Below are 20,998 nucleotides of genomic sequence, written 5' to 3'. Positions count from 1 at the left end.
GTAAAGCATTTGCCTACCACATGCAAGGTCCTGGGTTCTATCCCAGCACTCCAAAATAAATAAAGCTTTACCACTGCCTGTCCCACACTGCCTTCAATGGAAAAGCTCATGGCAGGTTAGCATCCTCAAAGTTCACATTGCAACTGCAGGAACAAAGAAAAGTAAGTAAAAACAAATGTCAATTTTTAAATAGCAATTTTTTTCCAAAATTTCTTAGATGGTAATGAACCTTTATTTTATTCTTTATATGCAGAGCTGAGACTTAAACCCAGTGCCTCACACATGCTAGGCAAGCACTCCACCAAATGAACTACAACCCTAGCTAGCCCTTAGCAATTTTAAATAAATAAAATTTAAAAACTATTTTTCAAGACCAACACACTGTATCCTAAAATTACCAAGGTTTTGAAATTTCAAAGAATATTAAGGACAGAATTTTTGTTTATTCAAAAGAAAACATGCATTTTACAAAATGAGAAACATAATCTTAAAATGAGGTAACTTCTGAGGTAACTCTGTAAGAATTTGCATTTATATTCCGAAGAAGTAAGCCTCTATTTAGCACTCCAATTCCTGGGAAAGAAAAGGGACATGGCATAAATTTTTCTTTTTTTAGAGTGAGTTTGAATTCTAAAGCCCAGATGAAAGAAATATTATACTAGCTTTGTCTGTTAAAGATAGGGTTTCACAAGGGTTTTTTCCCCCAATGGATTTAAAAACTAAATTCCCTCAGAGAGCTACACAAAGAGAGCACTATGTGATACCAACACCTAATTATAGGATGAAAAACTAAACCCATCAACAGCAAGCAGAGAGAGAATGAAATTTTACTGTCCTTCAAATTGTGTTCCAAAAAAGCGTTTTTAGAATATAAAGTCAGGTGATGGATGGTATCAAGCTTGATTTGTAAAAAGAAAAAAATTTATTATGTTGATATTTAAAAAAAGACAAGAAATTGAGAAAGAAAGACCTAAACATTTCAATTACAAAATACAATCAAACTTATCTTACAAAAGCAGTAAAGCAAGACTTTGGTGGTAGTCACCCGGGAATATATTCCCTCATTCTTCTCTACAACATAATTACCAGACAAACATGGAATTTGAAATTCTTTTTGGTGCTTCATAATATAAAGTTTGGTATAAACCACATTTGTTTCATTTGTGATTTATAGGCCTGATGAGGAAAACTAGACCAAAATCATATTACCCACATATTTAAATATATGTCTCTGAACCCTATTTTATAAGCTTAGGACTCTGGCTGGTAGTCCTACAGATTTCCAAATGTTTAGAAATGAAAGGGTTATTTTCCCTAAGTATGTCTGACAATTGTCTTAAAGGCTACCTGGAACAAATACAAACGCTCAAATATCATTTGCTCTCTGTGAAGACTTTCCCCGTTTCTAAGGCAATTATCAATTTCTCTTTAATGAATCCACAGCATTCTGATCAAAAATGTTATTATATTACTATATATTTTTTCACTTTACAAATCTGTTGAAACACATTTCAAACATTTGGAATACTGAAGATTCTAAACAGTGGTTGTGAGTGGGAAATATATCTCAGTGGCTGAACGCTAGCCCATCATGCACGATGCCCTGGGTTCCACCCCCAGCACCACAAAAGATAAATAAAGAGTAGTCACACACTGGGACTGAAGTTGTATCTCAGTGGTAGAGCACTTGCCTTGCAAGTGTGAGGACCTGGGTTCAATTCTCAGCACCACATAAAGATAAACAAATAAAAATAAAGTTCTTGTGTCCATCTACAACTAAAAAAAATTTTTAAAAAAGAGTAGTCACACTGTCCTTCCAGATTCTACAGTTGGAATAACTATGAAGAAAAAAAGCATTTTGCAAAGACCAAAAGTCTAGGAAGTTGTGGTTTTGTGGATATTCTGTATACTTACACATACAACAAATTCAGTATTTCCACTGTTGACTGCCAGCTTTCTTTTTTTTTTTTTTCAGCTTTCATTCTTAAAGAAATAATGTATCTCATATTCTCTGCATATTTTTTGAGAGTTTCTGTCTTGCAAAGTTGTTTCTAACACAAAGTTACTCCAAAACTTGTTTTTGGTGAATATTTTTCATTGTTGTAAAAACACGTATCTTTTTTTAATATTCATTTTTTAGGTTTTTTTGTTAGATGGACACAATATCTTTATTTTATTTTTATGTGGTGCTGAGGATCGAATCCAGTGCCTCACGAATGCCAGGCGAGCGCGCTACCACTTGAGCCACATCCCGAGCCCCAACATATATCTTTGATATCTATATAAAGGCTATGTTTTTCTCTTATACAGAAAAAATTACTAAAGATACATATCTGATCACAAAGTAAATAATAGAAGAAATGATGGAAATTTATTTAAAATTTTGAGTTATTTGGTTTGTGTAGTTTTTCCTCAAAATGCTTAACCATTCCCAAATTTCACTTAAATACACAATAACACTTTCAACAGAATGAGTTTCTCCTATCTCTCCTTCAGAATAAAAACACATGATCTGAAAAAAAACAAAGAACACTGGAGAACCAGGAGACTACACTGTCGTATTTTCCCCCATTAATCACTCAGTCTATGATCTGAGTAAATCAGACATTCCCTTAGGGGTTAAATGAAATCAGTAATTTTCAAATTGGACTATTTGAAGCCTTGGGGAATTGTGTTTAGGAGAAGGAAAAATAAAAGATAAGTAAGAATTTGTACCTTTTAAAAAGAATTTAAAAATCACTATACTTCATCACTAAAATTGGTAAGGATCCTTTAGTGTCCAAATCTAGTTAGTCTATTTCTTTATCCTATTGAAGACTTTTTTATTTATTTATTTTTATGTGGTGCTGAGGATCGAACCCAGGGCATCTCACACACTAGGCAAGTGCTCTAGCACTGAGCCACAACCCAGCCCCCTATTTAAGACTTCTTTAGTCTCACATCTTAAATTGGAAAAACAAAATGCCAAATGTATATATGGCCTTCTTAAAAATCACATAATTTATTCAATGTAAAACACCCAACTCTACCAATAATCTCTATTTGTAACACTTGTCCTAACTACAAATGAAACATGGCCTTCCAGAGATCAAAGGCTAGGAATTATTTTCCCCTTGAGTGAGCTTGTGAATTTTCCTAATATAATTTTTAATATCATAAGCATTAAAAAGACATCTAAGGAACTAAATTATTTTTAAAATACCTGTACTATAAATTGTAACTCTCTTCTTTCTGCTTCCCATTGTTCTGCTTGTAATCTAAACTCCTCCAATGCTGTCTCCCTGATATGAGACTCCATCTCATTCTTCTCCTGCTGATGGTTTTCCAACGCTTCCTTTATATGAATAAAATCTTACTTTACTATTATATCAATAAAGGTTATCTTTTATCCTTCAACCCAGTTTAAATGTACAGAAGGGCTTTCCTTACCTATATAACAGTTAAAACTCATAATTCATGTTAAAATCCTAATAAAACTATCATTTTGATCATTAGAACATAAATCTGAGTAAGAAGCTAGAGTTATGTATGCATTTAAGCAACATAATATGTACTTTTTAATTCTTATTTGTAACATAACATATACTCATGTGCAGACATATTTCACTGAATTTTTCTGAAAAATTTAACTTCAGAGATTGAAACAAAATGCAAAAAAACAAATTCCAATTAATATGGAAATCTCAACCAATGAAATAAGCTATTTGAATTATCCCCAATAATTAATATACAACTATGACAGAAAATAATGTATTTCCAAAAGGAGAAAATGAAAGAAATTTGTGCAAAGAATCAGGATAAGGAAATTCCTGAATGCTAAAAATTTAAGTTACTTTTAGATCCTAATTTCTAGTTCTATGGATAAACAATATTTTTTAAAAGCTTCCTTTTGGATTTCCCTAGGTGTACTACATTTACAAGATCTAATTTGGTTCAAATCCTTAAAGATATAAAACACAGGTTCCCTGAGAAGACCAATTTTCTAATCTATAAGCTTTAAAACTAAAACCCCATTGAATAGAAAAACTCTATGGTTTATATGAGAAAGCCTCCTTGTCCACATGGATCTATTCAATAACTATTACCCTCAAAACTTTCACTAATGGTAAGCCATCACAAGACTGTTGAGGGTTTTTCACCACTATGCACCTACATACAGTGACCCCTACTCGACTCCAAATTCTCCCAAAGGTCTCATGCAAATGGTTTCAAAGTCAATAGCCTAAACTCAAAGCATAGTTCTCTGAAGTTGCTGTAGAGATCATATCAAGATCTTTTATCTTGAGGTGCAGGCTGATTGTAAGAAATGCTGCCACCATCACCCCTCTTTCCCCATAGCTTCAGTACATTTTATATGCGGAGGATTACACAGACCCACCTAAGGACTTGTAGTACCAGCCACCACCTACACGTTCACCATTCTAACACTAATGGAGCCCTTGGATAGACTAGGCACCATTACAGAATCTAGAAACACAGCAGTAAACAAACAAAGCAGGGTTACAACACAAAGGAATCAAAAGTAGACCTGCTGACAATGTCTGAGAACACTTGTGCCAAAACTTTTACCTTTAGTAAATATTTTTGTAAAATTAATCTTCAGTGAAGATACATTTCCAGAATTTAAAAAGAAAAATTTACACCAGTGATCTGTATAGAGCTTTTTTTTTTTTCCTAATTTTAATTGTTGCTTCAAAAACATGACAAATACGGACAATTTAAAAATCTACCATAAAAGTGGCTAACAACTTTAACTTTAAACTACATTTGTACTTTAAGGGATAAAAAGGAATTTTTTAAAATCAGAGAATGGCTCACAATAATTTTAGTAAAAGTTAAATATTTTATACTTCATAAGTATGTAGAATGTGCTATATATAGACACTGAAGTTTAAATCAAATATAGCAACATTTTTCTACATTTATCTTATATTCAAAACAAAACCTAGGGGCAGGGGATATAGTTCAGTTGGTAGAGTGCTTGACCTGCATGCACAAGGCTCTGGTGGGTTCAATCCCCAACACCATACAAAAAAAAAAAAAAAAAGACTTGGCCTCATATTTCTAAACTTCCAAATTTTCAAGTTGCTAGACCAAAAAGGCTTTAGGTTCTTATCATTTTGCAATTTGCCTGCATAAGTGTTTTGCTATTTTTAATTTTTATCAGGGATATCAAACTTTTTCACAAAACAAATAGCATACATATTAATATTGCTAAAGCATATTATAAAAAAGAGCAACAAAAATGCATTTAAAAAAGAAAAAGGGAGAGAGATGGAAGAAAGGAAGGAAATCTAAGGATAATTTCAATATACAACACATCTCAATGGATATCATATATAGAAAAATTACTTCATAAAAAATATTTTACCTGTAGAGTTTTTTCAAGTCTGCTTTTTTCCTTCAAAAGTAAATCATATTCTGTATTGCAATTTTGAATTATATTGTCTCTTTCCTCCAAATCATGTTCAAATCTTCTACATTCTTCTTTCCATTTCTGCTGGGAACTCTGAAATACTTTCTCAATCTCATTTACCTTTTCTTGAAGTTCTGAATTCTGAGCTATTAACAGATAACAGAACAGTAGGTACATTTATAACCAGGAATTAAGTCATTAGGAGTCTACAAATCTAAGCACTGGAGCTGATCCTATTTACAGCATGATTTGGGGATAAAACATTTAATCTTTCACTTTAGTAAACTCTTGAAAAACGTATTGCCCCTGAACCAATCTATTAATAGTTTCTCACTCTCTTCTTCTCCTTGATTCAAGGTAACTTTGTTATGAAAAAGGCATGCCCAAGAATAGATACTCCAGCAATTCTACTGCTTTTTCTCTTATTCAAGAAAAAAAAAATCAAGCTGGGCACTGTGGCACATGCCTGTAAACCCAGCAGCTCAGGAGGCTGAGGAAGGATTGTGAGTTCAAAGCCAGCCTCAGCAACTTAGAGAGGTCCTAAGCAGCTCAAGGCGACTTTATCTCTAAGTAAAATATAAAAAAAGGGCTGGGGACCTGGCTCAGTAGTTAAACACCTCAGTACTAAAAGAAAACAAATCAAAAAATATATTTTAAAGACCATGACACAGTAATTTTTTTTTTTTCGGGGAGGATATCCAGGGATTGAACTCACAGGTACTCGACCTCTGAGCCACATCCCCAGCCCTATTTTGGATTTATTTAGAGACAGGGTTTCACTGAGATGCTTAGCACCTCACTTTTGCTGAGGCTAGCTTTGAACTTGCAATCTTCCTGCCTCAGTCTCCCGAGTCACGTATAGCACTACTTTTTTTAAAAGACTCAACAGATCATAAATTTTGGTATTTGACTATTGGTAACAGACTGGTTATGCCATACCTTACACATGAGACTGTCACAAAAGAGGGTGAGAACCATTACTCGAGCCTTTAGAATTGAAGCTCTTTACTCTTTCAAATTTATGCACTACTCATCTCTCACCCTGTTATCTCAACAATAAACAATACTTCTCAACATGCTACCATTGCTGTGTTTTAGCATCTAGAAAAGAAGGAAAAGTTTCCAGGTCTGGCTCTACCACCTACCATCAGAATAAACCTCTCTGACTCTCTGGCCCTCAGTAAGAATAAAAATGCCAGTTATGTTAGTAGTATGATTTTAAAATTATATTTGAGTTGTTCTTTGTTTGTTTGTTTTTGGTACTGGGGATTGAGCCCAGAGACACTTAACCACTGAGCCACATTCCAAGCTCTTTAAATATTTTATTTAGAGATAGGGTCTCACCAAGTTGCTTAGGACCTCACTAAATTGCTGAGGCTGGTTTTGAACTTGTGATCCTCCTGCCTCAGCTTCCTGAACCGCTAGGATTACAGGTGTATGCTACTGCAATGACTTTGTGTTTTAAATGGTCCGTTCAAAAGATCCAAACCTCAAAGGAATAAAAGGTATAAAAAGATAATATGTAAAAAACCTCCCTCTCCTTTTATTACAGTCTCAGAGAAGATATCATCCCATGGTTGAGCATCCAGTGTTGGAGGCAAAAAGTTTGGAGCCATTTTGATACCTATCCTTTGCAACTGGCCTACTTTACTTTTCTCTTTGAAAGATTTTAGGATCTTCTTTTTCTTTATTTTTCTGAAATTTTATACTACTTCATCTTCAATGGGTCTATTTCATTCCACAGTGGTGATTATTTAATGGACTCTTTCAACCTGGCAACCCAGATTTTTAGTTCTGAGATGTTTTCTTGAGCAATCTCATTGATGATATTTATCCATATCTGTTTTTTCTCTTACCTCTTTCTTTCACTGTTTCTTGTTATTTGATTTGGTCCTTAAATTTTGTCTCTTCTGTCCTACTTTTCCACCTGTCGTTTTACTCTGAGATATTTCTCCTATCTTCATCTTTAATGCTCCTATTAACATTTTTCATTTCTATTTTCATGTTTTCAATATATTCTTTACAGTACTGGTAATTGAATCCAGGAGCACTCTACCACTGAGCTATAACCCCAGAGCTTGTTATCTTCTATTTTCAGACAGTGTCTAAATTTCCCAGTCGTGCCTTTTTGTGATCCTCCTATCTCAGCCTCTCAAGTAGCTGAGATTATAAGCATGCACCACCATGCCCAGCTCTAGAAGTTTATGGTTTTTTGTTTAATTTCTAAGAATTTTCTTTTTTTATAGCATCTGATTCTTGCCTCAAGGATGTAATATATTCTCTGAGGACATTAATATTATTTGTTTGTTAAATTTCTTTTTCCTACAGTTTTGGTTTCTTCCAAGTTGATTTTTCCTCTCTCCAATTTAAAGATTTTCCTCAAATATCTGGTAATTCTCAGTTGTCTACTTCTAAGAGTAATGAACTATTAGGATAATACATTATATACACCAACATACCCACCACCTCGATTTTTTTTTCCCCTGTTCTGGGGATCAAACCCAGGGCCTTGCATATACTAAGCAAGTGCCCTACCACTAAGCTACAACCTGAGCCACCGCCGCCACTGCCGCCACCACCACCACCACCACCTAGATTCTGAGCTTGAGAATGGAAATTGACAACTATGGCCCACTTAAGGAGAAATCTGGCTGGTTCACATGTTCATGTAACCCCAACATTAATATCTTAGGTGTTTCCTCTTGGCTTGGTGAGGTGACCCGAAGAAAAATTCTGCAAATCTCGACATAGAATATAGGAATCTTGGTACCAAAATTTGAGGAAGCCAGAAGAAAAAAAGAAGCTACAAGAAATGGTTCTTCAATATTCAGCAATGAATATGCTACCTTCCTATTTTTGCCAGTTAAAAGACCCTCTATTTTACCATTACCAGAGCTTAAGCCTCCTGACTTTCTCTAGGAAGTGGGTGCATTCCCAGAGTGGAATGCTCTTAGGAAATCTAACTGCTGTGAAAATCTAACTGTGTATCAAGTAGCCTTCATCTAGCCCTCATTTTATCTCCTACAGTTACTCCCTTTGCAAATTCAAAGGTATCTGGTGCTTTCAGACCATGAGGCTTTTGACTATCTAAGAAGTTATGTGTCAGCTTTCTTCACTCCCAGAATTAGGATTCTGATGTGTGAAGTATGCTAAATCACTTATTCCTTATCCATTTGCTTTCCAGCTTCCAAATTTTTTTCTCTTGTCACATTTTCTATTCTCTCAATTATTACAGGAATATCTTTTTAATATCCCACTCTATCCTCAATACTTTATTCTTTTAAAACCCAAAACATAAAGTTTGAAATATTATATGATAAACACCAATGTATCCAAAACCTAAACTCTGTAGTTCTTAACATTTTGATATTTTGCTTTATCAAACCACTCATTCATCTATCCATGCATCCTTTTCATCTATCCATCAAATTTCTTTACACATTTCAATACAAGAAACAAACATTAGTACATTTCACTCCTAAATAATTGACCATGTATATCATTAAATAGAATGTAATATAGTTTTGCTTTTTCTGTGGGTGAAATTTGCATAAATAGTGAAATGCACAATTCTTTTTATTAGTTTCTTAATTATTTGTATTTCTTTTTTATTAATTTATTTATTTTAATTAGGTATATATGATAGCAGAATGCATTTTGATTCATTATACGCAACTGTAGCATATAAATGCACAATTCTTTAGTACACCATGCAGAGATTTTGCAAATATATAGAACAGTTCCTTCAACACAAAGAGTTCCCTCATATCTTTCTTCAGTCAACCCTCACTGTCAACTCACCCCAGAGGCAACCATTGCTCATATTTTTTCTTACCTTTTAAGTTCTTTTGTTTGGGGGAGGGTAAAGGGGTATTGAAACCAGGGGTGTTTTACTACTGAGCTTTCTTCATTATTATTACCAGTCCCCTCCCCTTTTTATTTTATTATTCTTTTTTTGAGACAAGGTTTCACTAAGTTGCTCAGGGCCTAAATTACCTAAGGCTCGTCTCAAACTTGCAAACTTCCTGCCTCAGCCTTACTAAATTGCTGGGTTTACAGGCATACACCACAATATCTGGCTAACATTCCTTTTATAAACAGTATGTCCTCATGTGTATAAAGTTCTTTAACTCAGTATAATGTTTTGGGGGATTAATTCATGTTATTGCACATATTAGTAGTTCATTACTTTTATCGTCGAGTAATATTTCATTGTATAAATATAATGTAAGTTGTCTCTCTATTTTCTAGTCAGTGGACATTGCTGGGGCTGTTTTCCAATTTTTGACTACTACAAAATACAAGTCTTTTATGAACAAATACTTTTTTCACTGGGAAATACTAAACAGTGAAATTTCTGGGTCATAGGATAAATGCATGATTTTTTTTAATTGCCAGGCTCATTTTCAAAATGGTTGCACCATTCTACAGTCCCCTAAGAAAGCACAAGAGCTCCACATCTTCATCAACATGTGCTATTCACAGTCTTTTCAATTACAGCCATTTGATCGGTATGTAGTAATAAACACTGTGGTTTTAATTTGCTGTTCCCCGATTCAGATAAAGTATTTTTCATGTGATAAATGACTACTCTGTCATCTTCCTCTATAAAGTATCTGTTGAAATTGTTTGACTTAAGGCAAGTAATTTCCCATCTGGCCTGGACTTCAATTTCCTGACTCTTAAATGAAAATCATTAATTTTTTGTTCTTTTTGGTGATATTGGGGACTGAACATAGGGTCTCATACATGCTAGGCAAGTAACTCTCCCATTCAGCTACATCCCCATCCTTTTCTTTTCTTTTTACTTTGAGTCAGGGTCTCATTAAGTTGCCTAGGCTGGCCTAGAACTTGCAATCCTCCAGAGTAGCTTGTATTACAGAGGTACATCAGCACACCAGCTCGAAAGTCATTAACTGTTTTTCTTTTTTGTTTTTTGGGGGTTTTTTTTGTTTTTGGGGTTTTTTTTGTGATGCTGATGATTGAACTCAGGGCCTTGTACATGCCAGGAAAGTGCTCTACCACTGAGCTACATCAGCAGGCCTAAATTTTACATCTATTATTTTCTAATTCTTATATTCCTAAATTCAAGAAGTGACATAGCTACTAAATACCAGAGGTAATTGTCAGAACTCAGACACAATATCCCAAAGTATGGCACCTTAGTATTCTGAGTATTTGTGAGCTAAGGGAAACAAGAGGGTCTAGGAGGCAGAGAGGTCTCTCCAGCCTTCTCCTGCCTTCATGTCTTCCACTCCTTTACTCCATCCCTCAAAGCAAGGCATAAAACCTAGAAATGTCACTCTGAGTTGCCTCCCCTGAAAGTAGGTCATAAGACCCTCTGTGACAGGTATCCTGCCCTATGCCCAGAGGAAAGGAATGCTATTACAAGTCTTGCTGTGCTCATCCCTCAGCTTATAACCATTAGATCACACTCTTTTTGTCTAACTATGTTTCTCCACAGCTATCTACTTATTTCATCAGACTTAGAATAAAAGTAGTTTTCCCTGGTCTTTGTATCTTCATTTCTGAAGGTTCCTATGACATATAAAACTTTGTTAAATAAATTTTTCTCATGTTAATCTGCATTTTGTTTTAAGGATGTCAACCATAAAACTTGCAATGGGTGAGAAAAAGATTATTTTCCTCCCCTACATAATTAAAAATACTTCTGACAAATGTGAATAACAAAATGCAACTGGTTACTACACTAAATATACACTAACCACTACTATAATTATAACTTAACATTTATTTAGCCCTATGCAGTTAACAAAGCAGCTTTATTTTCTCATTTCATTCTTAAAACAAGCTATATTCAAGAGGCTATGGTTGTGGTTCAGTGGTAGAACACTTGCCTAGTGTGTTCAAGGTACTGGGTTCAATCCTCGGCACCACATAAAAATGAATAAATAAAATAAAGGGATAAAAATGTTGTATCTGTTTTTAAAAAAGCTACATTCAAATATCAGTAAAAAAGGAGTAGAACAACCAAGTCTTCCAAATTCACATTCCATTTTTACTTAAAGCTTCTATGTACAAGAATGATTTTGGCAATATTATTATGTGGGGGATTTTTGTTTTGTTTTGTTTAATTTGGGGGTTTGGTTTGGTTTGGTTTTTTAAGACAGCATCTTGCTAGATTGCTTAGTTGTCCTTTAAGCCTCCTGCCTCTGCCTCCCAAGTAGCTGGGATTACAGGCATGCACCACCAAACAAGCTAGCAACATTATTCTTTTTTTTTTTTTAAGAGAGAGAGAGAGAGAGAAAGAGAGAGAGAGAGAATTTTTTTAATATTTATTTTTTAGTTTTCGGTGGACACAACATCTTTCTTTGTATGTGGTGCTGAGGATCGAACCCGGGCCACACACATGCCAGGCGAGCGGGCTACCGCTTGAGCCACATCCCCAGCCCAGCAACATTATTCTTAATAGCCAAAAACTAGATGCTACCCAAAATGCCCATCAACAGTGAACAGAGAAGTTTAAGTGTGATACTCAGTATAACATTAAACATCAAAACCAAGTTCATGCAACAATATGGATGAATCTGCCAAACACAATGTTGAAGGACAGAAGTAAGATACAAAAGAATTATACTACAAGATTTCATCCTCAAAAAGTATACAAAGAAGCAGCAAAATTAATCCATGCTATTTAAAACTAAGGATAGCAGTTATCCTGATAAAAGCATTTTTGGTAATTTTCTATTTCATGATCTTGATGTTTGTTATGAGTTATAGAGTTATCTAGGTGAATCTATGTGTGTGTGTGTGTGTGTGTGTGTGTGTGTGTAATATTTTTTAATAAAAAGGTTTTAGTTAGGTTCAAGTACAATATAACAGATAACTTTTCTTCTTTTCCAGGTACCAACTCTAGATTAGAATTAGATAATCAACCAAATTGATTAGTGTTTCTTTTTTTTTTTTTAACCTCCATAGTGCAGGAGATTAAACCCTGGGATGCTCTCCCACTGGGCTATATCCCCAACCTTTTTTATTTTTATTTTGAGACAGGTCTCCTGAGCTGCTGGGATATGCATGCACCACAAGACCAAATTTAATGATTAGTGTTTCTTAAACATATAGATTGCAGTATTTTTTGAATATATAAATTCAAAATAAAAATTGATTCAGTTTATAAGTGATGAGGTGGATTAGAATATATACTTAAAAGAAAATGAAAAATTCCCCTGTGATTCTGACTACAAAATTCCCCTGTGATTCTGACTACTCACAAGCAAGTTGCTCTAAAAGTGATTAACAGAATTTTGAACCTATTTTTCCATATAATGTAACAATAACAAAAAAATTTACCTAGGACTGGAGGTGTTACTTAATGGTACAATACTTGCCTAGTATGTATAAGGCTCAAAACTCAATCCTCAACACCACAAAAAAATTAGCATGGGCTGGGGTTTTGGCTCAGTGATAAAGCGCTTGATGAGCATGCTTGAGGCCCTAGGTTCAATCCTCAACCCTACATAAAAATAAATAAATAAAATAAAGTTATTGCTCCTATCTACAATTTAAAAAAATATTTTTAAAAAATTAATCTAATGTAGATGAATATTCACATAACTGCCAGAAGATTTTACATACACTCAGTGAAGTCCTTCCACCAAAGACCAATTGGTAAATCAAAATTCTACCTCTGATCCCATGTGGATATTCAAGTAAGTAATGATATAGAATGAAGTTACAATCCTAAACACAGGAAAAAATAGAAAGTCTTACCACAGAGTTTTTCTTGGATCCTATGTGCCTCAGCTAATCTTTCCTCAGCAGCCCGTCTTCCAAGACCAACTTCCTGTCTAGCGACAGCGAGGTCATATTCCAAACTTTGTCTCAATGCTTCTCCTTTTTCGACCTCGGACCGGAGCTTGGCAATCTGGCTCTCACAGCTTAACAGCTAAAAACAGATTTCTGAGTTCATGCACAATATTAAAACATATCTGCAAAATTATTAACCTGAACTCAAACATTTAAAATTCTTAGAGAAACTTGGTTCCAAGATATTGGTTTGATAAGAATTAATAAGGGCCAGTATTGTGGCTCAGCGGTAGAGCACTCGCCTAGCACGGGCAGGACCTGGGTTCGATCCTCAGCACTACATAAAAATAAAAAGGCATATGTTCTGTCCATCTACACCTAAAAAATTTAAAAAATTTAAAAATTTTTTAAAAAAGAATTAATAAATCTGTTTCTGGAAACAGCAGAAAAGAAGTACAACCTTACTAAATGACACTCATGAACTTTCTTATTTTAAAGAATCCACTAAAGAAATAACACATTTTAATCAGAAATAGTTATACCTAAAAAAAAAACATTTTAAATGCATGACACACAGTAAACAGTTAAAAACATTTTCTCCTCTACTCCTTCTATTCCCTAAATGTAATCCAGAAACACACTGCATCATATTAAGTTTGGTAAATACTGTCTATTTTATTTCTCATGACTATGACATCATTGATAGAACATAAAGTAATAAAAGTACCAATTTTACAAAAATGTTATCAAACTGATATTTAATTTGTTATCTTCAAGGATGTACTATGACAGAAATAGGTCAGGGTTAGAACTAGATACTCTATAAGGCTGTTTCTCACTCTAAAACTATATGAGCTAATCAATGATTCATTAATAATATTAAACACTTGGTATGTGGCAAGTATAGTGAAAGATACAAAAACAAATGTTACAATGCCTTGACTCAAGGGAATAAATGTTGTAGAAAGGTATATGTTAGAAGAAAAGCAAAATTATTTATTGCTGGTAGGACAGAGATGGTGGAAGATAAAAAAAAACTATTATGTAAAAATGTGGATGTGTAACCGATGTGATTCTACAATCTGCATTTGGGGTAAAAATTGGGAGTTCATAACCCACTTCAATCTAATGTATGAAAAATGATATGTCAAGAGCTTTGTAATGTTGTGAACAACCAATAAAAAAAATTTTAAAAATTAAAAAAAAAAACTACAGAAAGGCACCTTATAAGAACATCAGGTTAAAAATAAATGGTCTAGGGGCTAAGGTTGTGACTCAGTGGTAAAGTGCTCGCCTAGCATGCATGAGGCACTGGGTTAGATCCTCAGCACCACATAAATAAAAAATAAAGATATTGTGTCCACACAAAACTGAAAAATAAATATTCTTTTTAAATAAATAAATAAATTGTCTAATTACCAAACAAAGACAAAAGGATTTCTGAAGAACAGGATCAGAAATTAGTACTAGTAAAACAAATTTAAAAATCAAAAACAAAAACCAAGAAACTACCACTGATACACGTTCATATGCAGAGTGTGACTAAAGCTATATTTTTTCTCATATAAAGAACTAATTAAATAAGAATTTACAAAAATCCATTCATAGTTAAAAGAAAAAAAATCATAGAACCACATTAATTATAAAAGTTCAAGGTAACTCCAACATTTGTTTCAGATTCATTCCATCCCGCCCTGTTGATTTCTTCTCCTAATAAATGTATTAACAACTGGGCATTCTTGGTGGCCATTTACATGTTCACTCTCAGATTCCTACCAATCTTCTCCAGTTTTGCCCTCTGTCACAGGAACTACATTTCCCAAGGTTCTCTGATAACTAGCTTCCCAATATGTTTGGCCAATGAGAGACCCTTGAGTACCAAGATACTTCTTCGTGTCTAGATCTACCTCAATCATTATGTCTTATTCTAAGAGTTCAAATCCTTCTGAATAGTACTCCCTTCCCTGCTCTCTTCTAAGAGTTCTGGCTTCTATCAACTTTCAGAGTGGAAGTTGCTACCATCCAGGCTACCATAACACTGTTATTTGTCTCTTCGGATCTCCTAGTACCTGCATAAGCAACACCCTCTACGTAAGTCCCTTTGATGAAAGACTTAGCATGGTTTCTAATCTTATGGTTGAACACCCAATAATCTTGTTCTTGGTAGTTAAAATGGTCTCAAAATGGTTTCTGACACTAAGCAGTTAACCTGTTTGTGCCTTAACAAGGGAAGACCTCCTTGCAGGTAGATGTGTGATCCACAGAATACAGGGTGATTACAATTAGTTAAATGATAATGTGTAGCTATTTAGGATGAAGTGCAAGTTGAAGACAAGACTTTGGGAAATGAAGCAGTGACAACACTTAACCTTTATTGGTAGGAATCTGAAAGCAAACACATAAATGGCCACCAACCTTTATTGTTTACCCCAAGACCTAAAAGGTAGGGAGGCTAAATCTCAATATACTAGAGAATTTACAAAAACAAAATGATAATCTCAGGGCTTCAGAAACTCAGCTTTAAAGAGTCAGAAAACCAGAGAATTGTTGCAATAACTTTAAAAGAATCTCTTTATTTCTTATAGCCCCAGCGCAGAGAAGGCTAAAGACCAGACTAAAAATCTAACCACGGAAAATGCAGAATCATAAGTTTACTTGTTAAGATAGTATTGGCTGAGGGCTGAGGCTGTGGCTCAGTGGTAGAACACCTGCCTAGCATGTGTGAGGCACTGGGTTTGATTCTCAGCAGCACATATAAATAAATGAATGAAATAAAAGTCCATACATCTAAAAGAATATTAAAAAAAAAAGATAGTACTGGCTGGACACTAAATAGGAAGGAAGGTCATGGATTGAGAGAGCTTTTGGAATTAGACAAACCTAAAACCTGTTAACCCCACATATTTCCAGAATATCCCTTACAACAAAAATAGTCTCTCTTCTTTGACTGAGGTAACCAGCCTTCTGTTGCTTAAAGATTTAGTAGTGACCACACCAGAAGCTTGTGACCACACTTCTTGCCTGTGAGAAGACTTGCAAGATCCACCTCCACTATTATTTATCACCACAGATTGACTCATATCTCAGTGAACTGCAAGAGGAGACATATAGAGCCTACTCTAAGACAAAATAGCTTACAGAGCAGAAAAATTACAATCTGGCTAATTTTTTATTAGTAAGAATATAGAGGGCTGGGGATGTGGCTCAGGCGGAAGCGCACTCGCCTGGCATGCGTGCGGCCCGGGTTCGATCCTCAGCACCACATACCAACAAAGATGTTGTGTCTGCCGAGAACTAAAAAATAAATATTAAAAAAAAAAAGAACATAGAGAACATTTATATGATTGCTGTGGATTTAACAAGCTATCCCTGAATAGCATGCTTGGATGAGTCACTAAAAACTGAATTCAAAAATAATTAAACAAACTGAATTCAATGTTGACCTATAATCTTGGGTAGGGGTGCCTACATTGAACCCAAGAACACTTTAACACTAAGCTAATTCCCCAGGCCATTTGTTAGTTTTGTTATGTTCACTGGTATGGAAACCAGGGGTACTTAACCACTGAGCCACATCTGCAGGCCTTTTTATTTTGGGACAGGGTCTCACTATGTTGCTTAGGGCCTTGCTAAATTGCTCAGGCTGGGCTCGAACTTGAGATCATCCTGCCTCAGCCTCCTGAGTGGCTGGGATTACAGGCATGCTCTACCACATCCAGCACCTTTTTATTTTTTTATTTTGAGACAGGATCTCACCGAATTGCCAAAGCCAGCCTCAAACTTGCGTTCCTACTGCCTTAGCCTCCAGAGTGGCTAAGATTATAGTTATGCACCACCATGAAGACTACAATCATTTAATGAAGTCAAAATGCCAGTACATCCCTTATAACATCCCTGATATACAGAATAAATAACTAGTCCAAGCCCATATGTCTTGTAAATGAACGGGCCAGGAATGAAAAATTGATATTGATATTGTCTCATCTTTTGTGTAATTTGATATTCTTCCTACTGCATTAGTCTTTTGATGCTGAGCTTCAAAAATGAATAAGATTTGAGATTGGTGATATAGCTGAGTGATACAACACTTGCCAAGGATGTACTGTATTTTACCCCCAGCATCTCAACAACAACAAAAAATGAATAAAATATACAGACCTAACACAGAAGCAACATAAACATATAAATCATGAATTATCTTAGAAGGGTAAGAAAACCACTGTCCTAGAAATGTAAATGTATATACACATACAACTTAAAATACAAATGCACAACTTAAAATACAAAAACACTAAGATACAATTACATAATTAAACAGAAATTCATGACATGAATTTCACTATGATTAAACATTCTATACTCGAATCCAATTTAAGAGATAGTTCCATGATTAAAACCATAATCTACATTTTGATTTCAAAAATGTCTAATTTATAAATCCTTTAGTTATCACATTCAAATTTTTAATTTTTTTTTCAGTTATAGATGGACACAATGCCTTTATTTCATTTATTTATTTTATATGGTGCTGAGGACCCAACCCAGTGTCTCACACATGCTAGGTAAGCACTCTACCACTGAGCCACAACCCCAGCTACTACATTCAAATTTTTGATCAAGTCAAACCATTAATAAAAACAAATTTAAGACAACAAACATAATTCATTAAATTTTATTATTACTATATAATTCAACTGTATAAAAATTATGTTTTCTTTATTATAATTTCCATTTAAACATAAAAATGATACAATGATGAATATTAAGCATGGAGTTTGTAATATAAATCTAAAATATCAAACTCAATTTTTTTTAATATTTGTTTTTTTAGTTGTAGTTAGACACAATACCTTTATTTCATTCATTTATTTTTATGTGGTACTGAGGATCAAACCCAGGGCCCCGTGACTGCTAGGCGAGCACTCTACCGCTGAGCCATAATCCCAGCCCCTCAAACTCAACTTTTAACATCACTTGAGAGGAAAATAAATTCTACCTCTGCATTGTGCTTAGTTGTCATTTCTAATTTTTCTTTCTTAGCTCGATGGAGTTTCTTTCTGAGATCAGCAGTAACATCCAAATCTGCTTCATTTTTAAGCATCTGTTTTACTTCTGGTGAGGCATTCTTCAACCTACAAAATAAGAACATAATAAAATATATTTCACAGGATTTCTGACATTTCTAATAACTTATTTAAAAAAATACATGATTAGGTTGTTGACTTAAAGAAATTTACAATCTAGTAAAAGATGTCCACTACAAAAGTTGGATAGAAATACAAAGCAGTGTATCACTTGTAGCAAACCACTGGCCTCTGGACATCCACTACATTGTTCAAGACTGGTATTTAATTGGGCATGGTAGAACATGCCTGTAATCCCAGCTACTCAAGAAGCTGAGGCAGGAAGATGGTAAATCTGAAGGCTGCCTAGACAACGTAGGGAGACCCTCACAAAATAAAAATAAGAAAACGGGCTAGGGATGTACCTCGATGGTAAAGTGCTTGCCTAGCTTGTACAAGACTCTCATTTCAATTCCCAGTACAGGAAAAAAGAAACGATCATATCACATCTAACATATCACAAGCTAGGTAGTTATAAAAAATGGAGTTCTTTCTTTTTCTTTTTCCTTTTTTGGTACTAGATATTGAATCCAGGGGCAATGAGCCACATCCCTAGTCAAAAATTTTTTGTTTTGAGCCAGGGTCTCATTAAATTACCTAAGGCCTCACAATACTGTTGAGGCTGGCTTTGAACTTGTGAACCTCCTTTCTCAGCCTGGAATTACAGGCATGTGTCACCACAGTGCCCATTTCTTTTATCTTTTTAAATGAATCATTTTATTTACTACAAATGTAATATATATTACCAAAAGAAAAGGCATAAATAAGAGAATACAGACTTAGTCTACTTTAAAATGGCAGACTAAAATACTTTACTCTCTTCCTACTGAAAGAAAAAATAAATAAAGTAATAGCAAACAGAATTTAAAGGTAGAAACCCACAGGAGAAAAAGCACAGAAGATGAAACAATATCAATAAAGTACTGGAAACTAAAAAGTTGATATGTAACTGATTTACTTAAGAAAGTTAAATTCAAAGCAAGCAGAAGAAAAAGCAATGTGTTTGCATCAGAGCCTCAACAAGCTAAGTCACTTTAACACTTTGAAAAATGAAGGTGAAGTAGAGCAGAAAACAAGAAACTTATTTGAAAGTTTTACAACAAAATAAAACAATTAGGTCCTTGGATCTTCTCCACACACAGTACAACGGGGTACTTATCTCTTCCCCAGTCTGGCAGAACACTAGGTTTAATTCCCTAGAGAGGGGGGAAAAAAAGGATCCTTGACCAAGAAGTGGGAGGCAGGGAAGGTAGGGGGAAATGATGGGGACTGATATTGGCCAAATTGTATAGTTACATTGTGTGCATGTACGAATATGTAACAACAAATCCCATCAATATGTACAACTATATTGCACCAATTTTTTAAAAGTAGAAAGAAAAGAGGGTTCTTGGATTATAAAACATTATATACAATGAGGTAATTGTTCCCTACTAAAAATACGAAGCTTCCTGTAGAAGGAATAGATGAACTCTAGATCAGGAAGAGGGGTTGTTGGGGAAGGAAGGGGGCATGGGGTTATTAATGATGGTGAAATGTGATGATTATTATCATCCAAAGTACAGGTATGAAGACACGAATTGGTGTGAATATACTGTGTATACAACCAGAAATATGAAAAATTGTGCTCTATATGTGTAATAAGAATTGTTATGCATTCCATTGTCATATATAAATTAAAAAAAATAACAGGCTTGAGTAAATTACAGATGCCTCTCAACTTACAATAGGATAACATCCCAATAAAACCACTGAAATTGAAAATTCTTAAGTTGAAATGTATTTAATACATCTAATCTACCATACATCACAGTTTAACAACACAGTACACTAAATCAGTTATTTACCCTCATGATTACATGGCTGGCTGGGAGATGCAGGCCGCCCCCATTGCTTGGCATTACAAGAGAATATTGTACCACATATGTTAGCATAGGAAGAGATCAAAATTCAAAATATGATTTCTGCTGAATGTATACAATTTCTATACCACCGTAAATCATAAGTTGAACCATCCTAAGTCCAGAACCATCTTATAATAAATGAGATTTAATATTACTTGTCTGCCAGAATAATGATAGCCAAGCAGAGTTTGGAAGTATCTTCCCTGGATAATCTAGCCCTAAAGATGCTGATGCCAACCAGCAAAACAACTTAACCAGATCACCCTATAATGAATGCCACAATCACAAAGCCTCACACACTGAGCTTCCAGTCATCTTTTTAGAGTAAGTCCCTACTTTTAAATATGAATAGGCAGTCAAGGATAACCAAAAGTTTCAACAAATCTGAAAGAGATCAAAAATAAGGTGAGAGGAAAGGAGCCCACAAAAACCATGTAGAGGGCTGTGGCTGTAGCTCAGTGGTGAGCACTTGTCTAACATGTGTGAAGCACTGGTTTCAATACTCAGCACCACATAAAAATAAATAAATGAAATAAAGGTACCTTGTCCATCTATAACTAAAAATATTTATTTAAAAAAATTATATAGAAAGAAGACAACTTTAAAGAGGAAGAAAAATGAAAAGTAATGTCCTTAGAAAAATAGGAAAAGATATAACAACCATAAAATCACATCCATAGATACAATAAGAAATGAAATATTCTGATGAAAAAATATAGCTCTTGGGAAATAAAAACAAACAGAAATGGTAAACTAAATAAATAAATGTAAAAGAAAAGTCTTTA

At 34.5% G+C, this 20,998-nt stretch overlaps 1 protein-coding gene across 3 annotated transcripts in view; it reads right to left on the bottom strand.

Moving 5' to 3' along the window:
* The window catches only part of Ccdc171 (coiled-coil domain containing 171), a 378,035-nt gene that overhangs the window by 340,194 nt on the left and 16,843 nt on the right, over positions 1 to 20,998 (bottom strand). For 2 of the 3 annotated variants that reach the window (XM_078047666.1, XM_078047665.1), the window contains exons 2-4: positions 18,183 to 18,318; positions 13,151 to 13,325; positions 5,372 to 5,562 (exon numbers count right to left, since the gene is read on the bottom strand). In XM_078047666.1, coding sequence (XP_077903792.1) covers positions 5,372 to 5,562; positions 13,151 to 13,325; positions 18,183 to 18,287 — 471 coding nt within the window. In that variant the 5' untranslated portion in view covers positions 18,288 to 18,318. Of the gene's footprint in view, positions 1 to 3,202; positions 3,335 to 5,371; positions 5,563 to 13,150; positions 13,326 to 18,182; positions 18,319 to 20,998 lie in introns of all 3 variants that reach the window. The other variant, XM_078047667.1, reaches the window with a different exon arrangement.

Source organism: Ictidomys tridecemlineatus, chromosome 4 (assembly GCF_052094955.1).
Source record: "Ictidomys tridecemlineatus isolate mIctTri1 chromosome 4, mIctTri1.hap1, whole genome shotgun sequence".
Lineage (NCBI taxonomy): Eukaryota > Metazoa > Chordata > Mammalia > Rodentia > Sciuridae > Ictidomys > Ictidomys tridecemlineatus.
The sequence above is the reverse complement of the archived record's forward strand: the minus strand, read 5'-3'. Positions and strand labels throughout refer to the sequence as shown.